Genomic DNA, 18,309 nt, shown 5'->3' on the forward strand with positions numbered 1-18,309 from the left:
CAGCAGTGAGTTTTGTTGCTTTATTTCCCATTATTAGTTTATGCTTCTTTTAGCGCTTAGTAATACACACACACCTGCGGCGCTTTCACTGGCACGAGAACAGAGAGAGGTAGCTGACACGCCCTTCTACTTTCAGCTATTCTTGAAAGCGGTGTCACCTTTACGTGATAAAACACGACCTTCCTCTCAGCTCACCAGTACTTCAGCGACCAACAGTAAACAAATCAGTGGAATAGTTCAGCCTCCTTATTGTGCTGTAAAAATCAACTTATTCCACCAAAAAAGACAATAAAAGACAGACAGTTTTAACGCGCGTTCACGCTACCAGCCTCTTAAGGCGAGCGTACTGCTTCCAGCCACTGTGGGCGAGCTAGGCCTATTTTACCCTTTCGGGGAGCTACCAATCACTTATGACGAGCTCAATCTTTATTTTAGTGCTTCCAACCCTCTGCGGGCGAGCTGACTACCAGTCCTCAAGACGAGCTTAATGCTTCCAGTCTCTCTTGGACGAGTCTATTTCTTTTAAGTTTCGTTTTCGTTTTTGCGCAAACCTTTATTATCTCAAAGTAGTCTGTCTTACCTTGGCGCTGGTTTCTTGAGATGCACCTGATCAGCCCCCGACGGTGCGGACCGCTTGTAAAACGTTGACCAAGACCCGAATTCACGCTCTTGGGTTTTATCACACACCTAGTATGTGAGCTGCCGGCAGACTTCAACGTGGGCTTCTCGCACCGACGGGACCTGGTGAGGTGCTTTCTGTGAGAGCTGCTTTAAATAGGCTGTCTCATCCGGCTTCGAAGGACCAAGAAATGTTAGGGGAAATCTCCCAAATAGAAGGCTGCCAAAGTAAAACAGAGACACAGTGAGACAATATAATCAATCACATGTACATGGGGTGAGCGTCTCAAGAGACAGTCACACCAGTACTCTTCTTTATTGCAGTTTATATAGGCATGTAGGTTACACAGCAGACGGAGGCAGTCTCCGCCTGTTCTCAGAATATAGATTGCTTAACTGACAAATGCATATCTTACTAAACATTCTGTCCGTACTATACTAAACGTCTGCTTAAGTGGAACTTTCCGTTGCTCTTTGCACAGGAACTTGTCTTCACAGGCATTTGATAAGCATAGGCAAGGCTTCATGTTTATCAGAGTGAATCGTCATTCAGAGTTTACACAATCACAAGCAAAGCATATTTGAATAATAAACAAAATCTTTTCACAGTTATGTTGGTTCCCCTTCCGTGTCTAGTCTGCCCTAGTTGTGTCTCTGTGTTTGCTCTTCATCTCTGTTCTTGTTTACCTTCAGTCTCCCCAGTTTGTCATAACTCCATGCCCATTTGTCCCCAGTCCTAGTGTAAAGTTCTCATGTCATAGTATGAGTCTTGGTGTGCACGTGTTACTTCCAGTTTTATTTTTGATAGTCCCCTGTCTCATATATGCACATAAGACATGTTCAGTTTTGCTTCCCCTGTCATGTAAGTCAGATTCAATTCACCTGTGTTCCCTTGTGTGTTCCATCTTCTTGATTACCTCATGTGTATTTAAGCCCTTACTTTCCTTCAGTGCCTTGTTGTGCACTCCCCTCATGTTGTGTGTTTGCCTGTCCAACCTGGCTGGACTGGTAAGGTAATCTGGCATTCTCGGCCAGTGCACAGTGGCCAATCATTTGATGCATCGTCAGTTGAAGGGCCACATTTATGATTCATACATTTTTATTACCAACACTGTTTTGCCCAAATCTCTTAAAACACCGGGCCCCTCCCCTACCTTCACCATGTGCTCACGCACCTAGCACAACAGAGTTTAATGTGGAAGAAGTAGCTGAAAAACTAAGACAGAAAAAACAACCTAAAAAATAAATGCAGCAAAATGTGTCAAATGAACCGACTGTCAACAGTAGTACTCATAACAACTAATAAGCCCTCGTAGTCACAGGACGCTGCTGTTGCTAGCAGGGCTTTAATAGTTTTGCAATTTTCATTAGTTTTTATTTTTATTTCGTTTTGACTTCAGATTTTCAATTTTATATTAGTTTTAATTAGTTTTTAACAATTGTTTGCTAGTTTAGTTTAGTTTTTATTTTTTGGAAAATCCTTAGTTTCAGTTTAGTTTTGATTAGTTTCAGTTATAGTTTTAGTTGTGTTTGCAATAAAGTGTAACAAAATCCCAGTTTCATCATATCAGTCATTCTCTTCTGCTTATCCTTGGGTATGTTGCTATTCCAGCTACCATACTCTGCACCCTGCACAGGTCGCCTGTCTGTCGCAGGGCTAACACGCAGAGACAGACAACTCACGTTGCCACCTATGGGTTCTTTAAATAAATAAATAAAGGCAGATGAACAACCATTGATACCAGGCAACTATAAAATGTATATCTTGGCCCCAATGAGACTATTAACTCTTGCAGCACCGGGTGTTAAGGCAATTGACTCACACAGTTATGTAGATATCCCAGTCCTGTTGTCTCGGGATGCATCACGCTGCCTTGCCTGGTGTTAGCTTCTGTTTCTGGGGATGAGGGTTGGGCGTGCTCCCTTACCTTCTCAAGGTAAGCTAGGTTAGCCTTCTTGTGTGAGCTTTTCAAGTGCACTTTAAGGTTTGTGGGATTTTTTTCCTTTTAGAAATGTCCCTCATAATTTGTCTCTTTCCACTACAAGACACTTGCTTTATCCAAAACACAGTCATATTCAAAGTAATCCCAAATTGGACTCTGGTGCTTTCTCCAGACTTTTCCTGACATGATTCTGCGCGTGGACGGAGCAGCAACACAGACGACTCGACTAACGTACTGCCACCTGCTGGCATAATGAGACACAGCAAGAAAAAAACCTGGAAACTAAACTTAATTTTCACCCTTGACTATTGTATGACACGCACACATCAACGAAAACTAAACGCCTTTTTGCTATAAATTCAGTTAATTTTAGTTAGTTTTGTGAACACTCATTACAGTTTTAGTTAGTTTTCCTTTTTTTGTTTTTATTTTTATTTCCGTTAACGAAAATGTTTTTTCACTTCTAGTTTTCGTTATTTCGTTAGTTTTCGTTAACGATAATAACCTTGGTTGCTAGTACCAGCCGTGGAAAAGTACAGGAGGAAGGATTAGTGATGAGGCCTGGTAGAGTCATTGTGTTGATACTGTGTTGGTGTTTGGCTCAATAGCACCATCTGCAGGATTAAAAAAACATTGATGGCAATCTTAATAAACAATGTGGAGAGACTGAACTTCAGTCTGACTACTGGACATCAAATGAGTGATGAATGGTCCTGTTTAAATAACCAGCTAATGATGAAGTGCCAAATGAATAAAAGAAAAGTGTCTATTTTCATTCATTTCACACTGACCAGCTGCATCACTGCATGGTACGGCAGCACTACTGCTGTGGACCGCAAACGCCTACAGAGAGTGATAACAACTGTGGAGAAGATCATCAGGACTCCGCTGCCCTCTCTGCAGAGCATCTACCATCGCAGAGTCCAGAGGAGAGCTGCCTCCATCCTCAAAGACCCCACACACCCCCAACACAGACTGTTAACAACTCCTTCTTTCCCACTGCTATCAGGCTCCTGAACAGCTGACCTATTTTTGAACAGTAATAATAATTTTTTGCACATAAGGTCATCCTGCATATTAAGCCAGCATATTAAGCTCATAGCTCTTTTGCACACATCTCTGTTTCACACTTCAATAATGTCTTCTTTTTTGTCTTCATTTATTTATTTGTACTATTTGTATTTTATGTTCTATTTCTATTGTATATATTAATTGGCATCTGTGTGTGGACAGCAAAGAAGGAATTTCATTGCACAGAGAAATGCCTTTTTTTTCTTTGGACACCTGACAATAAACACTTTGAATCATAAAGCAAAACTCAGGGAAGCAGAGGCATATGAAAAGTAAGTAAAACAAGATGTCCATAACTGAGGCTCTAGAAACTGCCAAACAAAGACTTACAGCTCTGGGAACTATAGTAGTAATATACCATGGAAGCAGAGGGCAAGAAAATAAATGGCCAGTTTGGATCCAAAGATCCATTCAGTGTGTACACTCAGCTACAAGGGAAAAATGTCACAAGGGCAGACCAGTGGGAATAACAATCAGGATGCAAGATACCTCCAGAAGATAAGACAGGTGTTGAGAGCAGTGGGAATAAAATCCAACAGTTCAAGCCTGTACCCTTTCAGTTTATCACCCAGGTTAAACTGATTACCATCACAGATCTGACTAAAAAACAAAACAAAACCAAAAAAATCTGCCCAAGGTTAGTGGTTAGCACTATGGCCTCACAGCAAGAATTTTTGGGGTTTACGTTGTTTAAATCCACCAGCTGGCCACGTGTCTGCGTGGGTTCTCTCTGGGTACTCCTGCTTAATCCAAAAGTCCAAAGACATGTCTGTGTCTCTATGTATGTAGCATCCTATATTTAGCTCTCAAGTTGTTTTTCCTCTTTTTTTAAAATATTTTTTTAACGGCTAGCCTTTGTTTTACTTGAGTTTCAGTTCACAATAAAAGCTTTTTGTTGTGAAAGATTTAGCCGTCCTTGTATAATAGGAACCGTTTTGTACACGGTAGGTGGCAGTGATGCGCCAGATCAAAAAAAAAACAAAAAAAAAACCCACCACGAAAAAGAAGTGCAAAGTTCAACAGGAAGTCATCCTCGTGTTTTTGTGGTGTAGTTACGGCACTGAGACAGGTGCGCACATACCAGAAAGTGGTTAAGACACCTTTTTCGGAGAAGTCATCTCATTGAACAGGTGAGTAAATATTGGTGGAGAGTCGGTGGTGGTAATGTGCTCCTGTCGTCATCGTCACCGTTACAAACGTATGATTTTAGCTGCTGTTAGCTTCAGTGTTTGCGCTAAAATGCGTGAAATTTCCGAGCTGGTTTCTGCCCAGTACGTTTATTTCGGAACAGCGCAGCGCCACCGTGCAAACACTGAATGATGTAGCAGCTATTTTAGATTCAGTGTGCGTTTAGTATCGCTAGTAATCTGCGTGGTTAGGTAAACACGTGACTTCACAACGCTAGCCGGCTAATGGCTAGCTCTGTATGCTAGCTTCCATGCTAATATCCATATACAGACGGGTCATTAAAAATAGTGACGTCATCACACGTCTGAAAAGTAAATGTATAAACATTACACGTGTTTTTTTTTTTTAAATATACATTTTATGGTTATCACATAAAACAATGGTGAATGTTTGTACATGAATACGTCGTTTTTTCAGTTAATCTTACATTTAAAATTGAGATTTTAAGGCCTAATCGTTACCGGTATCGTTAAGAAGCATCAGAAAGGGTAAACAAAGTAAAACATTTGTTAACAAATTAGACTTAACTAACTCCAGAGAAGCAACTTCCTTTCAAATAAAATGTGTATGGTTAAACAGCTCTACATTGAGACGCCTTTGATTTTTGTGCTATGTGCTGAAAGTAAACCTTATTTAAATCTACAGGTCCCAATGGCCTCGTACACTTGCATCAGCTGCCGAGTAGCTTTCGCAGATGGCGAGGTGCAGCGTGCACACTATAAAACCGACTGGCATCGGTACAACTTGAAGCGGAAGGTGGCCGACATGCCCCCCGTCACTGCTGAAAACTTCCAGGAACGTGTCCTGGCTCAGAGGTCCGCTGCTGACCAGCAGCTGACTGATGCATCAGCCACTGAGTACTGCACCATCTGCAACAAGAAGTTCTCCAGCGCCAACGCTTACCAGAACCACCTGCAGTCCCACAAACACCAACAGGCCGAAAAGCAGACCCTACTCGCTGCCCAGAGGAGAGTGGAGAAGATGAATGAGAAGAACCTGGAGAAGGGGCTCAGTGATGAAAAGGTAGATAATGACGCAAGGAATGAGGCCCTGCAACAGGCGCTGAAAGAACAGCAGAGATCGAGCCCTGCCCAGCAAGACCATGCACAGACCTCACAAGGAGCAACAAAGCAGAGGACTGAGAAGCTGGATAAACCTCCCAGGATGATGTGGCTGGAGGAGCAAGCCAAGAGGCGAGAAAGAGAAGAAGGTGGCACAGCTGGTGAAGGTGAGTGGATTAAATGAAATAAAAAGCATTTCTCAACTGTCTGAATTTCTTGCCACACCCACAGAACATTATAAACTGAAGGCTGACAGCAACACTTGCACTTAATTTAGAGGGGGGAAAAAAGCAGTAAAAATGTCATGTTGTCTTAGTTTGAATGTATTTCCATAAAAATGTTGTAGAAGACTGGGAGGATGTAGATGAAGATGATGAGGGCGATGATGGTGATGAGATGGAGGCGGATGATGAAGAGGAGGTGATGGATCAGGAGGAAGGCGAGTCCACTGCTCTGTCTGATACCCAACCTCCCGCTCTACCCGGTTCCATCCCCATCACTGACTGCTTATTCTGTTCCCACCACTCCAAGTCCCTCATGAAGAACGTCACACACATGACCAAAGTCCACAGTTTCTTCATCCCTGATGTGGAGTTCCTCATAGATCTGAAGGGCCTCATCCGTTACCTCGGTGAGTTTTGACTGTAAAATTGCAGCAGCAAGGCTTGTATTGATATAATGGTGTAGTTACAGAAAGATGTGGTCAGGATCATCACATACATGAAAAAGCAAACACTCTTTTGCACATGAATGTTTTCTTTTGTGCTCTAACAATTTTTAAAAAAAAATTTCTTTGTTTTACAGGAGAAAAAGTTGGTGCTGGGAACGTGTGCTTATGGTGTAACGAAAAGGGGCGTTCGTTTTACTCAACAGAAGCAGTACAGAGTCACATGTTAGACAAAAGCCACTGTAAGCTCTTCACAGATGGCGATGCCGCCCTGGAGTTTGCAGACTTCTATGACTTCAGGTAATAAAGACATTTAACCAGAGCCTCTCTTTAATGCTTAGCAATTAGTGGTCCTTTTTTGTTTAGTGGGAATAGATATAATGCATCTTGCTTCGTTAAACCCATCAAAGGCTCATTGATTTTCACTTTTCTTTTGCCAACAGGAGTAGTTACCCTGACAGAAAAGAGGGGGAGGATGCTGAAATGGATGATGAAGAGTTGGCTGATGACAAGAACCTGGAATATGACGACGAGACGATGGAGCTGACGCTCCCTTCAGGTGACTTGACATGAGATTAGTTTTTATAATTGGAGATCCTGGTCAAGTCTTAAATGTATGTAAAGGAATTATATGAAATGCTTGCCCTATAAGCCACAACTCTAAACTTTTCATGGCTAACATAAAAATCGGCACCGATGTGGTTTTTAGTTGGTAATGGGTCACATAGATTCAGCCTGCAATGCTGATTGTCCAAATTAGAGGTGGGCGATATGACCCAAAATTCATATCTCGATATTTTTTAGCTGGATGGCGATATAAGATATATATCTCGATATTTTTTAAAGCCATAAAGTAAGAACAAACAGAGAGTTCTTAGTCAAAGCTGTGTCCCAGATGTCACACGGGCACTTTTATTAACATACAGCATAGATGTACATGAAAAAACTACTCAAAAATAAATTATGAGCATTTATTAAATAATGATGCTCTATAAATAAAAGAAGACTATGTTGTTTTGTGCATAACAAAGAGCTCACAATTGTGCAGTCAAAATGTAAATTAAAAGACGCTGAGCATAATAACAAAGACAGATTTCACAGCTGCTCTGTTCCCAACTTCTACTGCGTGACTGACAGCCTGGAGTTTGAAATCCGCTTCGTAACCATGTCTCTGAACAGGTGCCATTTATGGTCCTTATACACACACAATACGGTAATATTACGTTGACGCACAGTACGTATCACTCCGCGAGAAGTCCTCAGTAGCCGTAATGCTCCGACAATCCATCAAGCGGTGCAGCTCCGTAGCTTACCAAAGTCGAACTAAAACATTTTTTGACAGACTGCTGAGCGCTGTGTATCACATAAAATCGGTTCGCGGTCATCAAGCACAACCAGATTTCATACAAAAGGCGCGCAGTCAACTTTTGAGAAAATGAAAGGATTTCAGGCCGTGCATGGCGTTAGCGTGGTTAGCTCGTTAGCGTGGCTAGCTCGTTAACATGTTGACGCCGTCCAGCCCCACGCACGGGGCGATGTGCAGTAACTCATTAACGGAGATTTGCCGTGTCCATCTTGTCGCTGCCTGCAGGTGAAGCGATGGGGGAGGAGGGGGAGTTGTGTTCAGTGAAGGAGAGGCGAGGTCGAGTAACGTTGCGTAAAGACAAAAGTGGACGAAAGAGAGGCAAACTTGCGGCTCCGCAACTATAATTATAACGTAACATAGACTATATCAATATAAAGGATATTGTCACATCTTATATCTCGTATAAAAATATATCGATATTTTTTAAAAAAAATCGATATATCGATATTTTTCGATATTTTTTCGATATTTTTTTTAAAAATCGATATATTGCCCAGCTCTAGTCCAAATTTAGATATATGCTGCGGTGTACTGACAACAACAACCATTCACCTGTAAAATAATCACATATAAACAATAATTAATATTTGTAGTCCTTTTGGTCAGGAATGTTGAAATAAATTAATTTGCAAGACTCCACCATTGATTTTTTTGATAGTTTGCTCCGTCTGAAGAATGAAAGCTACTTTCAGTTAACAAGCTGTTGGATGTTGGGGATTTTAGTAAGAGAAGAACACAAGAAAGATGTGAAAAATTGAGATGGGTGGATATACTGATTCCAAAAATAAGATGAGTAATTAAGGCACATTCTGTAGTTTTAATCATATCTAGTCCTATGAAAATATAAGCTGTTCAGACAAACTGCATCGGCTGATAATTTCATAATCATCCCTGTCTGAAATGCTGTGTATATTCTACATTTACAAATTTGGAAACTCTTCAAAACAACAGGCAACATCTTAATGGGTTTAGTAAATTTGGAAAATAATACATATAAGTATGTATTAAGTTTGCCATTTTTGTTGGGCTTTTTTGAATAGTAAAAATATTAAATAACTATTACTAAAAATCAATGAAGCAGTTAGCCACCAGCAGTACATTTGGATAACTGCTTACTCACTGCTGGCCTCTTCTATTTCCTGTTGATCTTATCTTAAGAAGAAAAATAATTAACACTTTATCGTTGTCTGATTTGCCTTGTCTGACTGGAAAAACATGGCAGAATTGATTGCTGCTGCAGAACTGCTGAGCAAGTCTTTCTTTAGATTTCTCTGTTGTGACAGAATCCATGTCTTTGCTGTGTGTTTCTTCAGGTGCTAAGATTGGCCACCGCTCTCTTATGAGGTACTACAAACAGCGGTTCGGAGCCCAGCGCGCGGTGGTTCTGACCCACAATAAGAACGCCGTTGGCAGAGTGCTCAGGCAGTACAAATCCCTCGGCTGGGGAGGAGATACAGGTAAGAGTCAGTAAACGCTCATCAAAAAGCAGGATCTCACTTAGTAAGTTTTGTCGCAGCTTAATTTATGGATCACTTTTATGACTTTGTGACAGTACAGCCCGCTTGTTCAGCAATGAGTTGTCGACCCTGTTTCCAGGTCAAAGCCTTTACTGTGTTAGCTTAGGCTTGTGACTCCTCCACATGCTGCATGGGCTGCGTGCCCCGTTCAGCTGTCATTCTACCCTTGGAGACCATTACTGTTAGCACTAATCTTGTGTAGCAAGCTGAGCTACAAGCTAAGCTTTTACAGTGTTGTAGTGTATACTAAAGTCACACTCACAGCTTTTGGACATCTGAAGTTTCTAAGTGAAGATGATGGTTAATCAATGATGGTTACTTTGTCTTAAAAATGCAATAGAAGAAAGTAATGATTCTAAGTGTTAGGAGGTTTAGAAAAAGATGTGGCTGTGGAAAGGTTTTTAATAGGAAACATGATTTTCTATAGTGCATAGCTGAATTTCCTCTGTTTATCCAATCATCTTTGAGGATCTTAGTCCAGACCATTTATTCAATGTTGTATCGTTATGCTACAGCCTGCAGCATTATGATTTTCAGTTATTAATCCTTCCTCAATTCTTGTAAGTAATACCCAGGAACTCCTGGCAGCTTCATTATTCAGCTGCTGTTGGTGATAAAGGTCAATAATAATAATTCATTTATATAGCCCGATAAAAACAGAGAGCCAAAGAAAACACAGCTATACAATACAATTTTATATAGCACATTTAAAAACCAGAGGTACGCCAAAGTGCTTCACAGAACCAATTAAGAGCAATGACAGATACAAATATACTGACAGGTGGGAGACATAACTAACCGTAGGCACAAGCCAAAAGGCTTAAGGTTAAATCATTATAAACATTAATCAGAGCAAAGAAGATAAATTACAGTACACTTACAAATGTGGGCTCTAGGTAGCCGGGAAGGCTAGGCTAAATAAGTTAATAATTGAGTTTATTTTAATTTCTTTTTAATTTCTTTCTTGACTCTGTAGCTCTTATAGTTTCTTTTGAACAGTAAAAAAATTACATGGATGTTATATGTTACATTTATCTAATGTCACTTGTTAATCTTACTTTTGGTTATGTGTTGTAATTTTTTTGTAAAATTGTAAACAGATTTGGTAGCTTTGCTTTGTTTGGCTGTCTTCTGTGGAACAAACTAGACTTCACTGTTATGCACAGATAGGACCAACAACAGTGCTAGCTGTTTGAAGTTAAGCCACACATGCACAGATGATTAACTACCATTATTTCAGTCATATAACATTTATATTAATGTATAAAATGTCAACCTTTTTTGGAGTGGTAAAGGCATAAAAAAAACACAATATTGTTCAATATTTGCAGGGAAATATAGAACAATTATTTAGCATCGAGACTCATTTTGGTAAATTTCTAAGGAGTTCCACAGAGCATTGTTTGATGGCTGTAGATGTCTTTGGCTTTGCATGTTTCTCCTCTCTTTGCCACACACTTTAGTGGCCCTGCTCCATGCAGCTCATTGCAGACTGTCCCATTTGGGCTGTTAAATAATGGCCACAATTTTTAGCTTTATTACTGTGGCCAGAAGGCGAACGTGTTACATTTGACTTGCAAATAACAATGAAATTGTATATTTTAAGACAAAAAATGGTCACAAGAATCACTGATGACAAAATGTTAGCTTTACTGTTCTAATTTAAATTTGTCTTTTGCTGCTGTCTGTAGTTGATGTGACACCTTGTGCTCATTGTTTATCAAATTTTAACTGTGAGAAAACTGCTGCGATTTGATATTCTGACACACTGCTCACAGCTCTGTTACTAACTCCCTCATCTTTCTGTCTCTTAGGTAACAGCGCCCTCAATCAGAAACAGAAGGACATGCAGTATGTACAGATGATGAAGTCCAAGTGGATGCTGAAGATGGGCATGAGCCACAACGCCATCAAGCAGAAGCACTTCAGAGCCCAAGTTATGTTCTAAACTCGGACTGAAGGAACAGGACGGAGCTAAATGAGACATGGACTGGCAAGCTCTGAAGTTTAACATCTGTACTAACTCCAAGAAACCAGGCAGATGTCCTTGAACAGTGGTAGGAACAGAAATCAGGCTCGTCAAACGCACAGACTGTATGCAAAGGATGGATGTGGCCATTGTGTCACTCACTGGTTTGTGAAGTCTTGTTTTTAAGCCTCAAACACAGAAAATTGGCAGTCAAACTTTTAAGCCAGATGTCATAAGTAATGTGTGGTTTAGACCAGGAAACCAAAAGACACTACATGGTTATACTCTGGATCCTCATTTATCACAGGGTAGCCGTGCCCCAAATTATGTTCTTCTTTATCAACTATTTTACTCTAAATAGGACCGAGATTCCCAAAATTTAAAATGTTGTGTTAAATATGAGTTGAAACCAATGAATGCTCATCAGAAAAGGTCATAGATAAAGTTTAGAAAATAAGTTTAGACTATTTCAGGCTGCTTTTGTAACCAGAAGAGTCTCGTCCTGCGTGCTATGTGAAAAAATTCAGGTTTCAAGCATTTCTCCATTGGATGCACCCATCTTTTGTGTACAGCCTATACTGAAAACCTGATTACAGTCATTCTTCATTGCATTTAAAGTAATGCACTAATGCCAGTTTTGAGGTTTGACGATTGCAGGGAATCTTTGATGTGGTAAATCTTTATCTTTGATCTTTGATAAAGCTTCTTGAATTTTTTAGAGCCTTTAATTTACTTTTGTAAAAAAGATTCAGCTGTCATCTCTCAAATGCTGCATCTCTGTACAAAGTGCAGGTTCTCTGTAAATCTCCTTGAAATCATGATAGAGATCCTGGAAGCTCTTATCGACTTCATTTTGAAAACAGCCTGTTTGAAAACAGATCAAGGACACGAATCACACTTATGAGTTCTTTTTGAAATTATATAAATCCTGTAAAAGCTACATTACATAAATGATAAGAAACTGATTTAATACTTTGAACAAAACTTATTTAACTGATAGGATTTCATCTTTATCGTTCAACATGATCGGAACCAATTCAACTAAATAAATGTTTGATATTTACCACATACATTGCAGTCTTCCTGATGTAATGTTTCTTTACTCTTTATATTTTGGGTTTAAATAGAAAAAAACCTGAATCTTTAAAATCAGCATTGTTTTGTTTGTGCTTAAATCAATCAACTCATCATGTCAGCAATGTGACGATTGCTTCGCTTCCAACAAGATGAAACAGGCCCTTCATATGAGACATACAGTCAGGTGCATACTTTCTGTACAGTGACCACAGTGGATTTTGAAACAAATAAAATATTTATAGTTGGGCAAAAGAATGATATATTGTGATAACGTCAGTCTGTCTGGAGGTTTCTTCATCTTAATAGCGTTCTGTTTCTCTCACGTCCCTAATTGTTGTTCGGGGATCGTCTGATTGTTGGAGGTTTTCAATCTCAGAAATCGGGTGTTTGTATTGGAATATAAAGTGCCTTTCAGCCAAATGCTGATGTAAATGGACACTTATGCTACTTCAACATAATTCTGTTCACCTAAATATTTTGAAGACAGCCTCTTAGGCCCAAGACTAGTCTCAAGATCAGAGCTTCTTCAACAGCAGGATGAGGACTTATGTGGTATCGTACAGGTGATTGCAATGTTGTGGTTGACTGATATACAACTATCATTAAGTCCAGTTCACACCAGTGGTTGAAGTTGGCATGACATATTTACTACCACATTTCTATTCTTTGTTTGCCATTTATGTTTTTCTATTTTATATCATTTTTAATTCACCACAGTCAGAGAAGCAACACCTCACTTCACAAGTATGTACTCTTATCAATGACACTTGGATGCTTGTTACTATATTTATTCATTTTTATTTATGAGAAATTTGAAAACACTTTTTTTCCTCACTGTGACATTGCAATTTTCCTCCCATGATCACTCTGCTCCTTTCAAATACGTCAGATTTATCAATGACTCTGAGCCTCGTGCAGATGATGTAATCGAAAGCCGATCGGGCTTCGGCAGGATGCTGACCCACCGCACTGCCACATTAATGAGCTCAGTTACTCCATTTGTTTGTGGTGCTCCACTTTATCTTTGGCAGGCTCTCCACTTCCTTTCGCCGGCTGGGAGAGTGTTTGCGGCTCGATGGTTTCAGGGGTTTAGGGCTCTTTGCCCGTACAGCACACCACTGTTTGACATAGTCGACAGGAAAAGCAGAAGAGGAGGGGCCATGCAGACTGGCCGACGGCGAGAAGGAGACTAATTGATCAGGACGACGTGGAGAGGGACGGGGCAGATGGCTGAGAAGCATTAGCACTGTGGAAGTCATTGGAGGAGGTGATGCTAACTAGACAGACTTCTTTCTGACGGTTGATACGAGTTGTTTTAGAAGCTGATGATATATAACACGGTCTCATTGAACGTTTTTGTGACAAATCTACCTCAGGGTTTTTTCAGTGAAATTAAAATGGAATTAAATAAACCAAATTCATGTAAAGACCCCCCCTCCCAAACTCATTGGCAGCTTATTTTCATTAGGGGGTGTTTTTTTGTTTCATCCGCTTAAAAAAGGAGTGATTAAAGAGATTTGGATAATTGGATCATAGCTGGGCTTGATTATCTTCCCCCTCACTTTCATGGAAATAATTATTTTTAGTCATGCTGGCAGCATGGCTCCAGGACAGCAGTGTCCATCAGCCTGTCAACCAGTTTAGTCCAGACTGAGATATCTCATTGACATATTGGCACTAAATCTCATGCCGATATTATTTTTCCACAGAGAATGAATCTGATCCACTTTGGTGATTCACCGACTTTTCCCCTCGCACCACAGTGAGACTGACATTTTTGGTTTTGAGTGAAATGTCTTTGGTATCGGATGGGGTAACTTAATCTTTCTCACTCTCAGGATGAGTCATAGAACTCTGAGCAATTATCTTTGAGATGTCATCAGGTCAGAATTTTTATTTATCCAATACTTGTTTCATAAATGGATATTTCTAATGATTCTTCCTTCAGTACCAACAGTGTTTCAGTTGATATAAAAGGTGACAATGGAAAAGCCAACATAAGGTGTCCTAATAGCGTGTTGGACCAGTACCTAACTCCATAACAGCTCCAATGCTCGAAACCATTGATTCCTCAAGTCTCAGGAACTCTAATCAATGGTTTACGCAGTTCTTCCAAATGATACTCTTTCATTCTGTATGTTTAAGTTGGAGAGTGCTGTCAGGCACTACCGTCTGTGTTCAGGTATGTTTACATTATTTTGATACTCAAACACCATTGCTGGAGCCATTTTCATTTTGGATGAGACCACTCCTATTAGAATAGAAATGTGTCATCGCAGGATGAAGATGATCACTCAGAATAACTTTGTATTGATTCGCAGATTGTTACTCGCAGAAGAAAAGTGAAGCCAAAGCATGCTAGCAAAATTCCCCTCCCAGCGTAGCAGAGTGACAAAATCCTCTCACTGTACCTTCATCTGAAATAATCACTGGTAAATATAATCATACTCGGAGCTAAACTCATAGACTTTACATAAAGGATGGATGTAGTCACCATTACATCCTCCACTGGTTGGAAGTTTGTCAGAGTTGGACCTGACAGTGAAACCGGTGGAATCATTGGATAAAAACTTCTTGGCCACACTGTAAAACACACTCGAGATGGAAAAAACGGACAAAAATAAAGGATTTCATATCGATCTCTTATATCTGATGTAAAATGCACCAGTCTATAATTTGTTTGGCATAGCCTTAGCAGTTTATGGAAGTCTGACTTATCAGAACTGTGGTTTTAAGACAAATTTAATTCATCCTTTTTGATTCTAGGGATCGTAATTTGCAAAATAACCATAGTGTTGTATTAAATAGGACTTATTGTCTCTACAGTTGATTATGTGTTAAAAAGAGAAAAACTACAACAGGAGTGCTATGCTAGAGATGCTCCACCTAGCATTGTCTCCATAGCCTTTATTCTCCCATAAATCCTGACCATAGTAATAAAACATAAGTGCATTTATTAACCATTTAAAAGCTTATACTGAGGCTGCAGAATGGCTCTAAAAATAGTTTTGTCAATCACAGGTCAGCTCAAGGCAAGAGTTTCGATTTCTCTTTATTTTAGATGCTATACAAGTCAGCTGTTAAATCCCTTGCAATACTTAAAACTGTCAAACTTTAGCTTTCTTTATTCATTTATGAATTTATTGCAGCTCTTCTGACTCAATCATAACTTTAATAACTTTATTTTTCTTCTTTCTCCTCAAGACAGCAAAATTGACTTTTTACAACCTGGCAACAAAAAGGACTTCATGTCTTATATCTGATATAAAATGCATTGGTGTATAACTCGTTTAGCTTAAGTAATTAATGAATTTCTGAATTATTAGAACTGTTGTTTTTAGACGACAAATAAAATATTTACAGACAAAACTAAAAATATGTAAGAAAAGTTGAGTTTCTCTGTCTGAGCGCACCATTAGGCAGAAGGTAAAACTCAAAAGTAGATTCAGAGACAACCTAAGTCACCACCCCTTCTAAACACAATGTGTTGAGAAGCAGTTCACCCGGCCCTCCCTGCTCTCAGCACGATCCCGGTCTCCCTCTGAGCCCTGGGGACCTGGTATTGATCGGTGCCTCGTAGGTAGTGATTGGACATGAGTGGATAATTTCCTTTGCTGCATTAGAGTCCATTACTGGCCTGCTCCCCGGAAAGCGATAGACATCCTCAAAAAAAAAAAAAAATGAGAGAGAAGATTCTTCTTGGAAAAGCAGTCTCCGACAAATGATTCGCCAGCTGAGGCTCCTTGAACTTTATTATCAGGTCCATTTGGAGGATGATAATAGATACTGGGTAACAGCAAAGGAGGATCTGGCATTAACTGAGACGTTTTCTGTCCTTTTCTAAAGCCTGGGGGTGTTGTGTATGTTAAACAAGAAAAACAAAGATGAAATAAAGCTGATATATACAGACACAGAATTGTATTCATTCAGAGAAAGAATCCCAGCTGAGTTTTAACCTTTACAGACTTCCTCCCACGGAGGCCGAGCAGGACTATTCTCAGCTTGAGAGTCTCTCTCAGAGCTCCTCGGGAGCGTTTGTTTTGCTGGGTGAATCATTACTCATTGCCACCGTGACATCCTTTGTTTCATTCTCCTGTTTCTTCTTACTCACTGGGATCCTTTTTCTTCACGTTAGAGTGGAAATTGTGAAGCAGCAAGGCTCTATATTTACTAATAAAAAAAAAAAAAAAAGGAAAAAAAAAGAGGGGGTGGGTAGCTGCTGAATGAGAAACATTTGATATGCTGAATATGAACACAAATACACTCCCACAGGGGCATGAAACACAGAAAAAGGGCTTACACTGGCAACTACTCTGGATTGTCATGCATGAAATTCCAACGAGCTTCTCCCATATGGGAAGTCTTTCCTTTTTTTGAAGAAATGGTTTTGATGGCTTCTTCAAGTTTCGTCCAGCTGGTAAGATATTAAAATGAGGTTCAGATTTGAAAATGTCTGTTTTAAATAATGGTGCATGTATGTATTTAAAGGTTTATTTAAAGCTTGTTATTTTTGCAGTAGTGGATTAAAACTGTTACATGTAACGTAATGAAAAAGCTTATGTCTCAGCCCAGGCTTCATCTGTGCTGTGGAAACTGAGCCAAAATGTTTAAACTCCCACTCTGAGGACAGATGTACTTATAAGCAATAATGCAGATTGTAGACTAAGACCCTGTGTTCTAATTAAATCACTAACTGCCCTTTACAATTTATAGAGTTGTATGCTGCACAGAACAAATATCAACTCATTTAAGCCACCAGTCTCAGCTAACCTGAACTGGTTAAATTCTAGTAAAATACTTCAGCTTAACTTCATGACATTATTTGCGATTTGCTCAAAAGCGGATATTTCTTTACTTTTTATTTTTAGCATGTAATTAAAGATAATTACACCACCTACTCCCTATTTAGATTTGTTTTAAGCTTCATTAAAGCTTTGTTAAAACTGCAAAATTTTTCAGTGTGTAGAAGGAAATGGGGTAAACCTTTAGGCATTACATTTATTGCTCCTGTAGCATCAGATACCCCATTGTATCCTTTTCTATTCATTTCTAAAGAGGCTATCTTACCCCTCACCTGTATATAAATGACATCAAGGGTCTAAGTAAGGATCCATAAAACAAATACTTTTACTGTCATCAGACACCCTGTGATCACCAGAACGCAAGAACTTGTTAAAGAAGTCTGTGATACTAGTACAAGTTTTTCACATAACTGCATATAATTAACATTTGTTTCCCACAAACTCGCAGAACCCAGCTTTAGTGGGTTACACAAAGCTACATTGCCAGAGTCCTAAGAATAGAAATAAGCAGCTGGAAACGAGTATAATAAGTCACATTTAACTACTTGTTAACATCATGAAGTTTAACTTTAACAACGTTAGCTGGCTGTTAGAACACTTCTCCATGTGGCCCCAAAACAACCATCAAAAGACACTTTCCTATAATGGATACTCATGGAATAACTAAAGAAATGACCTTACCCAGTCAAATGCTCCTTAAATGCAATCAGGACCTTTAAACACTGTTTGTGACTCCTATCATCACCAGAACCCAAGATCAAGAACTCCCTAAAGATAAATGAAAATGACTTGTGCATAAATAACACTTACAACCACACCTTCTTTAGACTATTAATGGCTTCCTGTTGTTGCACCCCTAAATTCATTATCAGCCACTTTGAGATCAGGCTTCAGTGTAGCTCTGTTTCAGATAGTTTTTTGTGCTCTTGGCTCTGCATGCTGTTATTAAGAGGTTGTATCCTTAAAATTATGACACAGCTCTGCATGGGGAAAGTTTTCCGTTTGTGACAAGCAGCCAATAAGAAAAAAA

The 18,309-nt window shown here is 39.5% G+C and overlaps 1 protein-coding gene across 1 annotated transcript; it reads left to right on the forward strand.

The window, feature by feature from the left end:
- The first annotated feature begins 4,607 nt into the window (after nt 1-4,607).
- On the forward strand, nt 4,608-12,470 carry znf622 (zinc finger protein 622). Its single transcript, XM_003452773.5, has 7 exons — nt 4,608-4,762; nt 5,466-6,048; nt 6,228-6,512; nt 6,686-6,848; nt 6,992-7,107; nt 9,228-9,371; nt 11,246-12,470. The coding sequence occupies exons 2-7, from the start codon at nt 5,472-5,474 to the stop codon at nt 11,377-11,379; spliced, it is 1,419 nt and encodes a 472-aa protein (XP_003452821.1). The 5' UTR covers nt 4,608-4,762; nt 5,466-5,471; the 3' UTR covers nt 11,380-12,470.
- The last annotated feature ends 5,839 nt before the right edge of the window (nt 12,471-18,309 follow it).

Source organism: Oreochromis niloticus, linkage group LG18 (genome assembly GCF_001858045.2).
Source record: "Oreochromis niloticus isolate F11D_XX linkage group LG18, O_niloticus_UMD_NMBU, whole genome shotgun sequence".
Lineage (NCBI taxonomy): Eukaryota > Metazoa > Chordata > Actinopteri > Cichliformes > Cichlidae > Oreochromis > Oreochromis niloticus.

Bases quoted from the DNA above. Each gene is read 5' to 3' on its own strand.
- znf622 (XM_003452773.5), top strand. From the start codon at position 5,472: ATGGCCTCGTACACTTGCATCAGCTGCCGAGTAGCTTTCGCAGATGGC. The intron at 6,049-6,227 runs GTGAGTGGATTA...AAAATGTTGTAG, and splicing joins AGGTGGCACAGCTGGTGAAG to AAGACTGGGAGGATGTAGAT. The intron at 7,108-9,227 runs GTGACTTGACAT...GTGTTTCTTCAG, and splicing joins GGAGCTGACGCTCCCTTCAG to GTGCTAAGATTGGCCACCGC.